The sequence below is a fragment of the Suricata suricatta genome, chromosome 8 (assembly GCF_006229205.1).
Source record: "Suricata suricatta isolate VVHF042 chromosome 8, meerkat_22Aug2017_6uvM2_HiC, whole genome shotgun sequence".
Lineage (NCBI taxonomy): Eukaryota > Metazoa > Chordata > Mammalia > Carnivora > Herpestidae > Suricata > Suricata suricatta.
The window spans coordinates 140,786,148-140,799,108 of record NC_043707.1 but is presented as its reverse complement, the minus strand read 5'-3'; the positions used below and the strand labels follow the sequence as shown (position 1 = coordinate 140,799,108).

At 54.3% G+C, this 12,961-nt stretch overlaps 1 protein-coding gene across 2 annotated transcripts in view; it reads right to left on the bottom strand.

The window, feature by feature from the left end:
* Positions 1 to 12,961, bottom strand: part of GNB1 (G protein subunit beta 1) — a 40,887-nt gene that overhangs the window by 1,953 nt on the left and 25,973 nt on the right. For both annotated transcript variants that reach the window (XM_029949488.1, XM_029949489.1), the window contains exons 8-10: positions 2,544 to 2,610; positions 1,081 to 1,282; positions 25 to 241 (exon numbers count right to left, since the gene is read on the bottom strand). In XM_029949488.1, the coding sequence (XP_029805348.1) occupies positions 25 to 241; positions 1,081 to 1,282; positions 2,544 to 2,610 (486 nt within the window). The remainder of the gene's footprint in view (positions 1 to 24; positions 242 to 1,080; positions 1,283 to 2,543; positions 2,611 to 12,961) is intronic.

The following is a 12,961-nucleotide window of genomic DNA, read 5'->3' as shown; positions in this document are numbered from 1 at the left end:
TCCGTCCTCCGGGGCGGCGCCCACCTGCTCTGTCGGCCTTGAGCGCGTCCCACACGTTGCAGTTGAAGTCGTCGTAGCCCGCGAGGAGCAGGCGCCCGCTCTTGGAGAAGGACACGGAGGTGATCCCGCAGATGATGTTGTCGTGGGAGTAAGTCATGAGCTCCTGGTCCGCGCGAAGGTCGAACAGCCTGCAGGTGGCGTCGTCCGAGCCAGTGGCAAACGCGTTGCCATTTGGAAAGAACTAGAAAGAGAAAGCAAGTATGCAAATACACAAAGAGAAGGAGTGGAAACTGGGCCGCCCCACAGCAGGGCTGCTGCCCGCACAGGACGGGAAGGTCAGCAGGAACCAGACTGCCGGAGACACCGGGTGGCAGAGCAACCGGAGTGAGGGCGTGGGTGCTGGGCGGGCACAGTGGCTGTCTTCCCCAAAGAGTAGCCTTCCCTGCCTGAGCACCTGTCTTCCCAGGGAGCAGGAAGAGTGTGGTCGCCCCTGAGGGCCGCCAGCCGCCGGACGGGCCTCGTGCAGGAAAGCGGGGGAGGGACGCCTGGCCCCCACCAAGCAGATGCCACCCTCCACATCTTCGCGCAAGCCCCCTCGTGCCAGGATGACCTGGCAAAGGGGAGGCTCCTTCAGTTGGCTGTGCCCCAACCATGGGGAGGGTACTGAGGGTGCAAAGTTCCTGCTCAAGGTTCAGCCTCTGTCCCCTCTCCCCACTCCTAAGAGGCTGTGCTGACTGGGCTAACCACTGGCTTCTCTGTCTCCCAACCAGAGGGAAGCCCCGGGCACTGATCGCTGGCTCGCCCCAGGGCTGCAAGCAGGTCCCTGCACCCAACAGGCCCGTGACCAATGTCTGTGCGACCAGCAGTCGGCACGGAATCAGCAGGCTTCACGAGGACGACGGGCCCCATCACGTCTAAGCTTCCTACAGGGAGTTTTGTAAATCAGGTTACAGTTACGTAGAAAAGACATCTCATCCCGGAAACGTTTAAAACTGAACGGTGCTCCGCAGGACACGGAAAGTAATCTAACTGGCTAACGGCCGGCAAGGGGTCCCGACCCGCAGCTGAACCCCAACTCACGCAGATGGCATTGATGTCGGACTCGTGGCCGGTGAAAGTTTGCCGGCACATGCCTTCTCGCACATCCCAGAGTTTGGCTGAAGCATCGCAAGCACCGGAGACAAACAGTCTGGTGTCAGGAGCGAGAGAAAGGCTCATGACATCCCCAGTGTGTCCAGTGAACGTGGTCGTCTGCTGGCCGGTCTCGATGTCCCACAGAGCACTGCGGCAGGAGCACACAACAAGCAGTCACCTCACTTTGTCAGACACGCAGTCACGTGACAAACTGTCCTCCAAACCACCCAGGGACACAGTGAGCCCTGTGCTCTTACTGGAGATCTAAATGTCCTAACATGGCTGAGCTTGGAAGGGAAACCCAAGCAAGAAGAGAACATAGCCACAGGCTTTGGAGCAGCCGCTACCCCCTCACCAACTCAAACACCAGCGAAGGGGAGCGTCGGCCTGTGCCCCGGGCCAGTGCCCCACACACGGCAGAGGGCAGATCTGCCGCGGCCAGCTCGCTGCCCTCTGGGGTGCCCCAGGCTAGGACACGGAGACAACACCAGGTCCACAAGTGGCTCAGAGCAAGGCCCGGGTCCCACTGCTCTTCCCCGGAGACACGGGCGAGTCCCTGAGTTTGGCGTCCCGACGGTGTCTGCGCGAGCCGCTTCTGGACTCCGCGCCCCAGGAAGCACCACCGCCCAGAGCTGCTCGGGTCACCCCAGCCCCCCAGGACACCTGGCTCAGGTGCGAATCCAGCGACACCATTTACACGCACTGTGCGGGGGGTTCCTTGCTGGGCCTGGGGGGCTGCAGGAAGTAAGCCATGCCCAGGACTCCAGCTTTAAAAACTTCCCTTCTAATAGAGAAATTCCTCCAAAAATTATCACAGCCGAATGATCTTTTGTGAACCTGTATGACTGGCACAACGGGGCCACCTCGTAAACAGGACAGGCTGGACACGGGGGTCAGGACCCGGCAAAGGCAGTGCTGCCACATCGTGCCTCAAAAGCCCAGAAAAGCCCCCCAGGACGGCTGAAGTCTAAAATGCCTCATGTTCATTCCAACTGTGCGCTCTGGTGCCGCAAGTGAAAACGTCTAGAGGTGACTTACATGGGCGTCGAACTGCACAGGAAAAGCTCGAGCTGAGGCGGCCCGAGACAGGCCACCTGAAACGGGAGCCCCTGCCCTCCGCTCGCTCACGGTCCACAGCTCCCTCAAAGGGCTGCTGACTGTCGCCCAGACGCAGGGCAAGAAAAGCAGGCAAGTCACGCACAGCCGTAGCTTCGAGGTCTACAAATCAGCCATTCGTTGTTCAAAATTAAGTCTGAACTTGAGAGTCTACCAGGAGGACAACGGACTCACTCCTCACTCGAGCACTGGTGTCTGACGCCTCACGGCCACTTCGAGTTAATGGAAGATGGCCTGACTAATGTCATGTCTCAGGGGAGCAGTGGGGGACAGGCGTGGTGTGCGGTGCTCACCAGGTGGTGTCCCCAGAGCTGGTGACGATCTGATTGTCATCCAGGAAGCGGCAGCAGGACAGGTAACCTGGAAAACAAACCAGATGATGACCCCGATCTGCAAGGCCTGCCCCCAGTTCTGAGGTCCAGCAGGATGGACACACCTGGAGCCTCCACGTCGAGGGGAACCCGCGGCCCCGCCCCCACCCCGTAGCGCGTGACCAAGGCCGCACTGCCCAGAGGCCGGGCCGGGCGGACACCAGCCCAGAAGAGAGGCTGCGTGGCCCCCGCCCCGCTCACGGGCACACCTGCTGTCTCTGCCCCGCTCCTCTGAGCGGCATGCGGGGACAGGGTTCCCTTTCCACACACTCACCCACTCTCCCACAGAATTACTCTGACCCCTAGAGGGCAGCCCTGTGGGCATCTGGAACATATACGTGATGAGAGGGGTGTTTCTCCCCCTCCCTATACCCCCAGAGGGAGGCACAGGAAGGGGTGGTCTGCAGAGGCCTCCTGAATCCTCCAGGAAGGCACAGCTAGCCGGAGTCAGGGCACCAAGTGGGGCAGTGGGGTTTTCTACAGGATGCCAGCCTGAGCATGCAAGTTGGCATGGAAATGGCCGTATGGCACCTGAGCGTGTGGGAAGCGAGGCAGAGCTGTGGCGCGGAAGCCGGGACGCTGGCGGTGGGGCACTGGGATCCCCAACCTTGATCAGCTTTTGGGATGAGGGAAGGTAAAATAGAAAGTCAATCTTTCAGTACCTACACATAAGGATTTCTACTTAATCAGCTCTGCACACCACGGTTGGTAATTCTGTTCTACTGTATGTGATTCTAAGGACACACACTGCCCCCCGCCCCCACTGAAAGTGTGCGCCCACAGGCCGGCCAGGATGGTGCCAGAGCCACCCCTGTCCCTGCTGGCCAGGCAGCCACACAGGGTGCAGCAGCACGGCCCCTCTTGTGAGAACAGGGCACCCATGCACGTGTGCCCCGAATGTTCCCTCCCAGTCCACACGAGTGCCCTGTGTGACGCTGGGCAGATTAGTAAAATTAAAAACAAAATATACACAAAGAAGAAACCCATGGAACGGTTTGGGTGTGGAAAGTAAAAGAATACAGGGGAAACGAAGCATTTATCTGAGAAATGTTACCAAAATATTTGTAAATGACAGTTTTTAATGCTTATTTATATTTGCGGGGGAGGGCAGAGAGATGGAGACAGAATCTGAAGCAGCTCCAGGCTCCGAGTCAAGTGACCCATCAGCAGAGCCCAACAAGGGGCTCAAATTCACAAGCAGCGAGACCATGGCCTGAGCCAACGCTGGACGCTTTATCACTGGGCCACCCAGGTGCCCCCAGAGGACAATTTTTAAGTATCAGCCATGTGCCTAGAAAAGGGTGTGTGGGGGCCCCTGGGTGGCTCGGGCGGTTAAGTGACCCACTCCTGATTTTGGCTCAGGCAGTGATCGCATCACGGTCATGAGATCGAGCCCCAAGTTGGGCTCTGTGTTGAGCACAGAACCTGCTTGGGATTCTCTCCCTCCTTCCCTCTCTCTCCCAATAAAAAACATGAAGGAAAGGAAAGGAAAGGGGAGGGGAAGGGGAAGGGAAGAAAAAAAGAAGAGAAGAGAAAAGAAGAGAAGAGAAGAGAAAGGAAAAGAAAGAAAAGGAAAAGGAAAAGGAAAGAAGAGAAAAGAAAAGAGAAGAGTGTGGTCAAGCACTTCTCAGAGGTCATGCCTCATCCATCCACTGGGATGCCAGGGACCCCACAGGCGAATCAACGCCCAGCTAGGAGAGGAGTGGCTTGCGCAGAAAGATCACCGGATAACAAATCCACACTGTGCATCTGACCTTGGCCCCCAGCTGCTCAGTGCACCCCAGGTCCCAGACCCCCGTGCTGCTGAGGCTCTGTCCAAGTTCCTCTCCAAGAACAGCACTTGCTTCTCAGGCGCTCTTCCAACGTTCCAGTTAGTTCAAACGGCCCTCCCTTCCGGAAGCCAGCCCTGGTGCCCAGCCCCGCCCTGTGAGGGGTCCTCACGCGGCACCATAGAGGCCTCAGCCCGTCTGAAGTCGGGGGACAAGAGGCGTGGAGACTCGGCACCAGCAGTGCCTCATGCAGGGCCGGGCAGGGCACACCTAGGTCAAAGGCCCTAAGAAACAGGACCTCCCAGATGGTCTCTGTCCACCCGGGGCCTCACACAGGTTGCGGTGCATGAGCCCCCCACCCCCAGAGCCAGAGATGGGATGCCGCCTGTCAGCTGGGAACTGGGCGCGGCCTCGTCGCGGCCTCCGGTGGCCAGCAGGCAGCAGCCGTTAGGAGCCAAGGAGACTGTGGGAAACGGCCCCGTTCATGAAACAAGAGGTGGCACCAGGAAGCCACAGAAACACTGCAGAGCAAGATGCAGCCAGCGCAGAGGAGGAAGGTGGTCCGTGCCCGGGGCAGGGCAGGAGGCGGGGCCGGGGAGGCTGGTCTTCCACGCTCGTTTCCTGATTTTCCATACTGTGAGTTTTCAAAACATACACAAATATTACTTTTAATTAAAGCCAGGGCTGCCTGCTCACAATCTGGTAACTCATTTCTTGGTCCTCTTTGTATTTGTACATTGAGAGGAAGAAACGATAACCAGGTAAGTATTCTGTTTTTTATAAATTTATTTTTCCTCTCCAAAGGAAACTGGAACGAGGCTAATGAGTTCCGACAGCCCTGCGACGGGGCCCGTCTAATACATATGCCGTGGCCGGAGCGTGGCGGCCGCACGGCGGGGCCGGCCCACAGAAGGGCCTAAGGGCACTCCGTGACCTCCGATGGCCTCACAGGGGCCACCGGGCTGCATGCGGCCAGTGGCTGCAGAACGTGGGCTCGGAAATCACGAATCAGCAGCTCTTTCCCTCAGTGGCTAGCCGGCACGTAGTTCTCTGACGAGGGACGGTCCCAGAGAACTGCCGGGGGGGCAGAGCCGTCAGGGCACTAAGCCCTGAATGACCGGTGGCAGTTACCATCTCTGAACTGAAGAATGAATAAATTCCCTGGGAGGGCTTGTGTATACACGTGTGGGGGGTATGGCGTCCCCTCGGGCGGACACGGCTCCCACCGGAGGTAAGTGTGAGTGTGTGTGTGAGTGTGCGGGGAGGGGCCACCTCGGGGGGACAGGGCCCCTGCCGGAGGCGGAGGGTGGCTGGCTCAGGGGCAGGGCACCCCCTCTCAGGGACGGCCGTGTGCCCCACAGTGACAGCCAGTGATGGCCAGCGGGGCTGCTGTCCTCCGGAAGCCTGACAGAGGGGCTGGGAAAACAGACCCTGACAAACATGGATGCCACATCTGGACAAGAGTGTCCCCATGTGCCTCGTGGAGACCACGGACGGCAGTGTCAAGACATGCTGGGGGACAGCCCGGCGCAGGGACACGGGAGCCGCGCAGTCCGGAGAGAGGAGGCCTGCCACGAGGCCGACGTGGAGGCCGGGCCGACGGGGAGGCCGGGGCGCGCTGCCGGCTGAGGCCCGGGGGACGCGCGCTGCCTGGGAACCGCTGCCAGAGAAGCAGCCACACTCGCGTCCCTGTTTGGAGACGGCGCCGGCCGAGGGCACGACGTGTGCAGAAAAGCGACTCGCGTGGCCCCCGAGACCAGAGGGCCTAGCTGAAGTGGCCTGTCCCGAGAAAATGGCTACAGGCTCGAGCCCGGTCGCCGGCGGGAAGGCTCACCCTGCGGACAAGCTGTCCGACGCCCCGCGGCGCGCTGTGACTCTCATGGCACGGTTCTGGCGGGTTCTAGGTGGGAAACCGAAGAGGCGGGGCGCCTGGGGGGCTCAGCCTGTTAGGCGGCCGACTTCGGCTCCGGTCATGACTCACGACTCGTCACTTTGAGCCCCGCAGCGGGCTCTGCGCTGACAGCTCGGAGCCGGGGGCTGCTTCGGATTCTGCGTCTCCCTCTCTCTCTGCCCCTCCCCTGCTCGTGCCCTGTCTCTCAGCCTGTCAAAAATAAACACTTAAAGAAAACACACAGAAGAAGAGAGTTTCAAGGCATTTCCCCAGATGTCTACCGTGAGCACGCACAGCACCGGCCGCGGCTCCCGCTCTGGAGGGGGCACGTCCCCCCCGACACCGCGGGGCAGCAGAGACGACAGCGAGAGCACAGTGTTCAAGAAGTTCGCCAACGAGGGAAAGAAGACACAGCAAGTGATGCGAAGACGTGGAGGCAAGGAAACGGCGAGCAAGGGCTGTGTAGGGAGTCAGGGGGGCTCACAATCCCCGAGCGGCGACCACGAAGGTGGATGCCGGAGGCCGGAATCAGATGAAGACCAAGCAGACTAGAAACTCCTTCAGATGCATTCACAGGGCTGTGTGGCTCGACCTCTCGGGTCTTAGGGTTTTCAGCAAAGTCTGATCATCCTTCCAAGACGGTCTGAGGTCTGGATCTAGGCAATCAATCCAAGGGGGAGGGGTGGGGGGGGGGGTTTACGGGATCCAGTGTGGCCAATGGCAGGCCTGGCCAGGACTAGTGGCTCTCGCTCCGCTGGGGCTGCTAGGCAGGCAAGAGGGAAAGGAGGTCCATGGAGCCATCAGCGGGAAGCCAAGCAGCAGGCACATCCGCTGCCCAGACAGCACTGTGAGCCCCGGGGCTCAGCAGGCATCAGGCAGCCTGACCCCGGGCACGGTCCTTGAGACTCGTGAGCCAGCAGCGGGACCTGTGTTTCCCAGACTGTGTGACAGGCACACAAGAGGCCTAGGGCACATGTCACATTTAAGCTGCCAAGGGAAAGGGTGCCAAAGAGCAGCCCCATCATGACTCTTTCTGCAGAACTAGGGGGACACATCTTTCGCCCCACAGCCAAGCTCCCCAGACAGTGGGTCCGGTCCACGGTGCCTCGGCATGAATAGAAAACCTCCCGCCTCAGACTCCATGAACAGACCGTCCCTAGGAAAGGACGCTTCCGCAGCCACAGCCGGTTTGGGAGGCACGGAAGGCAGTCGCTGAGCAGCCACACCACGCCGTACCCAGATCCGATGCTTCCGCATCTGTGGCCATCGTGACCAGAACGAGCCCAGGAAGGGAGGTGCGCCCACGCTGCCGCGAGGTTTACTAAGGGAGGAACCGCGCAAAGCCGGTGTCCGTTCTTTCCTGGCAGCGTGCGGGCACCTGCTCCAAGAACAGTCTGTGACACCGGGCCTGACACTTTCCTCGGATGGGAGTCTTTAGGGAATTCCTCATTTCTCTCATGTTATTATTTCCACCAGAACAGCACTCGAAAAATTATATTCTGCATGTTGTACCTTTGTAACAATGATAATAAAAATCCCATCTCAATTACTGTGAATTCTGTCCAGTGGCCATTTCCAAAGGGCATCTTTACTCTGGAGGACTGAATACCATCTGCGGTTTCCTCTCTGAAATACCGTCAAAGACTTTACAAAACCTGCGAAATGGACTGTGGTGTGAGAAACTTGTTTGTTCCACGCGGGCCCTTATATTTCACGAGAAAGGCACACAACTGATTCCCAAGCGCCTTACCCCCGAGGCTGAGTGATGGACCGACCTAGGGCTCACAGACACGGCCAGGAGGAGGTTTCCTAGCACGCCTGCTGGCAGCAGTGCTCACTGGTGTGTTTTGTGCAACCGAGTTCCTAAGACTCTACAAGAAAATGTCCCACCCAGGGCTTAACCAAGAGTTCTCAACCTGAGGCTCAGGCCAGAGAGAGGCATTGTAAGTGATGAACCCCAAAGTGATCACACCCTCAGGTCTAAGACAAGACCAAGTTCGCAAACCCTCAAGTGTGTTGACTCCACTAAAGGTTCACCCTTTACCCTCTGACTAAAAAAGCCTATTTAAATTTTTCTTAAGTTTATTAATTAAAAAATTAAAAAAAATTTTTAAATATTTATTTATTTTTGAGAGAGAGACAGAGTGCAAGCTGGGGAGGGGCAGAGAGAGGGAGACACAGAATCCGAAGCAGCTCCAGGCTCTGAGCTGTCAGCACAGAGCCCGACGCAGGGCTCAAACTCACGGACCACGAGATGATGACCTGAGCTAAAGTTGGATGCTTAAACCAACTGAGTCACCCAGGAGTCCTAAGTTTATTTAATTTTGAGAGACAGAGAAAGAGGGAGGGAGGTGGGTACAGCCAAGGGAGACACAGAATCCAAAGGAGGCTCCAGGCTCTGAGCCGTCAGCAAGAGCCCGATGGGTTCGACCCCACAAACCAGGAGATCATGACCGGAGCTGAAGTCGGACACTTAACTGACTAGGTCACCCAGGTGCCCAAACAAGGCTATTTTAAGCTTATCTGATTTTAACTATATTGACTTGAAGCTGAAAAATTATGTATCATGTCTGAAGAAAGTTACACGTACTCTTAAGCAGCCAAATCCTTTTAAGAAACTACTCAACTCCCAGGAAATAAAATTTCATGATATAGGAAGAAAAAAAATTTTTTAAGTATTTCCTCTAATACAAATTTCGTTTTTTGTTTCAACAAACACAATATTAAAATATCTAAATCGTTAATTATAAATGGAAGTCAATATCCTGAATCTAATTATAAATCAGAGACTGGTAAGCTATAAGAATGTATTTTTTTAAGTTTATTTATTTTTGAAAGAGAGAGAGAGAGAGAGGGAGGGAGAAACCCAAGCAGGCTCTGCTCTGTCACCACAGAGCCTGACATGGGACTCTAATTCATAAACCAAGAGATCATGACCTGAGCTGAAACCAAGATTCGGACACTTAAGAGACTGAGCTGCCCAGGCGCCCCAAAAATGCATACTTTTAAGGATTCGAAGTTCGTCAGGTTAGAAATGAAGTGACCCCTGCAGTGTGCGCACTGGACAGACGCAGGCGGCTCGCGTGGCTCCCAGCAGCGGGGCAGCCGTTCTGCCCACGGGAGCAGCTCTCCCAACAGAAAACTACAATGAGCTCCAGAAAGAAAACAGGCAGGGGCGCCTGGCGGGCTCAGTGGGTGGGATGGGTGGCTCTTGATCTCAGGGTTGTGAGTTCGAGCCCCACACTGGCCGTGGAGACTCCCAAAAAATAGAATCTTTACAACAAACACACACCTCAAAGGCTCAGGAAGCAGAAAAAGCAAAGAGGAGCCTCCGCCTGGAAGAAGAGAAAGGCCCCTGGAGGCCTGTTCCTACGGCAGGTCCTCATCTGTGACACCGCGTGGGTAGGATCCATGTCCAATCTTCTCGCGTACCCAGTGGACAGATCTGTGGGCAGCCACGGCCGGAAAGTGAAAGAAGAAAACCTAGAGAGGAGAAAGCAAGCCACAGAAGGGACGCCCTCAGCACTCACAGCTTCTATCTGAACCACTCGGGCAGAGAGCAGGCTCCACACGGCCTGGCGGACAGGAGAGGGTGACGAGGCTCCCGCTGCCACCGGACAGGACACAAGGGCGCGGCGCGGTGCTTCACGCCATCCAGGATGCGATCCGCAAAAAACAAGAACTATTTTCTAAGGAGTAAACAAAACTTCTACAACCTGAAACAGAACATCTGATACACACAGGCTGCCAGGCGGTCAGACTACTACTGGAGGTGACGGGAGTCACATGAGCCTGAGGACAGGTCTGAAAGGACCAAATCTGAGTGCAAAAGGAGAGAAGACGACAGAGCAGAAGATGTATTTGAGGACATGACCTAAAATGTCCCAAATTTAGTAAAAGTCACAATGTTACAGATTCCAGATGCCGAAGCACAGGAAGCACAGAGACAACCACACAGAGGCACGACACGGTCCCACAGCTGCGGAGCGAAGAAAAATCTTTAAAATGCTTAGAGAGAAACCCGTCAACCCCAGAAACCAATATATCTAGCAAAGAGACTCTTCACGATGAAGGAAAATGGGGTGCTTGGCCGGCCCGGTCGGTGGAGCACGCGACTCTTGATCTCGGGGTTGTGAGTTCAAGCCCCATGGTAGGTATAGGGATTACTTTAAAAAAACAAAATAAAATCTTGAAGAAAAAAAAACACCTCTTTAAGAATGAAGGAAGGGAAACCTGGGTGGCTCGGTCGGTTGAGCACCCAACTTTGGCTCAGTCATGATCTCGTGGTTTGTGGGTTCGAGCGCCACATCAGGCTCTCTGCTATCACCACAGAGCCTGCTTGGGATCCTCGGTCCCCCTCTCTCTGCCCCTCTTCTGCTTGCGCTCTCCCAAAAATAAATAAATTATTAAGAAAAACAATTTTAATGAAGGAAAACAGACACTTTCAGATGAATGACAACGGAAGTAATCACTGCTAGCAGACCTCCACTAACTGTAAGAAACCCTAAAACACACACATAAGGCTGAAGGGAACCCTCCCTTCCAGCCTCAGGAAGGAAGCAGGAGCACCAGAGATGGTAAATATTGGGAAAATGTAAAAGACAATTCGAATCTCTTCCAACAGAGAAGAGCATGTACAGGAGAGGCACACAGATGCAGCAGCCAGGAAACGTCAGGAAGAACGAGGAAGCCAGAAAAATGGGCCCTTCTGGCTGCAAGGTTCTTGAATTTTATATGAAGTGATACAATATTAACTCTGAATTGGCCATGAAAAATTATGAATGTCCACTGTAATCCATAGATAAACCACTCAAAATTAATCCAAAGAGGAAACTAAAAAGGCCAATAGAGAAGCTCAGCTAGGATTCTAAGAATTTGGGTTAATATTTTAAACAAAAAGAAGGCAGGAAAGCAAAGCAGGTGGTGGCGTGACAGCTAAATTCAACTATCCTGACCCAACACGACACAGAAGTGAGCCCCGTGCTGGTGAAAAGGCAGAAACCTTTAGGACAGATAAAAGCAAGACCCAACTGTAAGCTGTCTGTAATGGGTCCTATTTATGAAGACTCAGTCATGTTGGAAGAAAACGGATGGAAAAAATATACAGAAACAATGAACAGAAATCTGGAGTGACTGTTCACCTCCGATGAAGTAGACTTACCACAAAGAATATTCCGAGAGAAAAGGGACCTTTCATCATGGTAAGAGGGTCAATTCGTCAGGAAGACATGACAACATAAATGCACGTACTCCTACTAACAGAGCTCAAAATATACAAAGCAAAAATGGACAGAATTAAAGGGAGAAAGAACGAGGGAAGTCCATAATCAGAGACTTTAACATCTTCCCTCAGGGGCGACTGGGGGGCTCAGTTGGTTAAGCTTTCAGCTCCTGATTTCCACTCAGGTCACGATCTCCTGGCTCGTGGGTTCGAGCCCCACTGACAGGGCAGAGCGTGCTTGGGATTCTTTCTCTCCTCTTGCTCTCTTTCAGAATAAACAAACCTTTAAAAAAAAATCCTCTCCCAGCAATTTACAGAAATAAACATACAGAAGATTTGAACAGTATCAAGAATTCTGGCTCAGAAGGGCACCCCTAGAGCCCCGCCCAGCACCTGCAGAACAGCCTCGACTTCCAAGTGCGTGCGGCATGGCCCCTGGGACAGACCGTCTGCTCCTTTACAAACCAGTCCCAATAAACTGAAAAGAACTGAAATGGTGCAGAATATGTTCTCTGAACATAATGGAATTTAATCATAAATCAGTAATAAGTTATCTAAGAAAATTCCAGCTACTTGAAGATTAAGCAACATGCTTTTAAGTAACCCATGAATCAAAGAAATAATCAAATATGTTTTAAAGGTACTTTGAATACAGCTAAAGCTACGTTTAGAGGGAAATTTATAGGTTCAAGCGCTTATATTTGAAAAGTATCTAAGTTTCCACTTTAAGAAGTTAGAAAGTCAAGAAGGAATCACCCCCAAGCGCCCGGAGCGGGGCAGCTAATGCAGGGCAGAAGGGATGAGGTCACAGGGAGCCTGTCTTCAGAAGGACAGTCACGGTGATCAAACTGGTGGTCGCCAGAGGGCAGGGGCGTGGGGGAAAGAGGGAATGAAGGCGAGCGAGAACACCGGCACCACGATGAGCCCGGAGCGATGTACAGAACGGCTGAGTAATCACGCTGTGCCCTGGAAACTAGTGCCGCCGTACGTTAATAACACTTCAACAACAACAACAACAAACCCATAAAAAAATCACATGAGTTTAAAAAAAGGAGAATGGACATACTTTTACCCGACTGAAACCAATTTAACAGAAGGCTTAACTAGCGTCAAAAGCAGTATTATTTACTCCTTTCATTATGACTGTTTTTTTTAACTGCATGTAAAACAGGTGAGCCTTGCAGGGTCTAATGTTGAAGTAAAATATTAGGAAGAGACCAGAAATAGGCTGCCTTTTGTCATCAGTAACAAGTGTCGCAGGTGAGCTCCCCCTGGCAAGTACCAGATCGCCCACCTCCCAGAGCCGGCCGTGGCCAGCACTCTCTTCGCCAGGAGAGCGAGTGTGTTCCGGTGACCAGTCGGGACAAGTGCGTGCGTGTACACGTGTGCTCACGTGGGTACACATGCACATTTAGATGAGGAAACCCCCGCGGAACGGCACTTAAGATACCAGACGGCT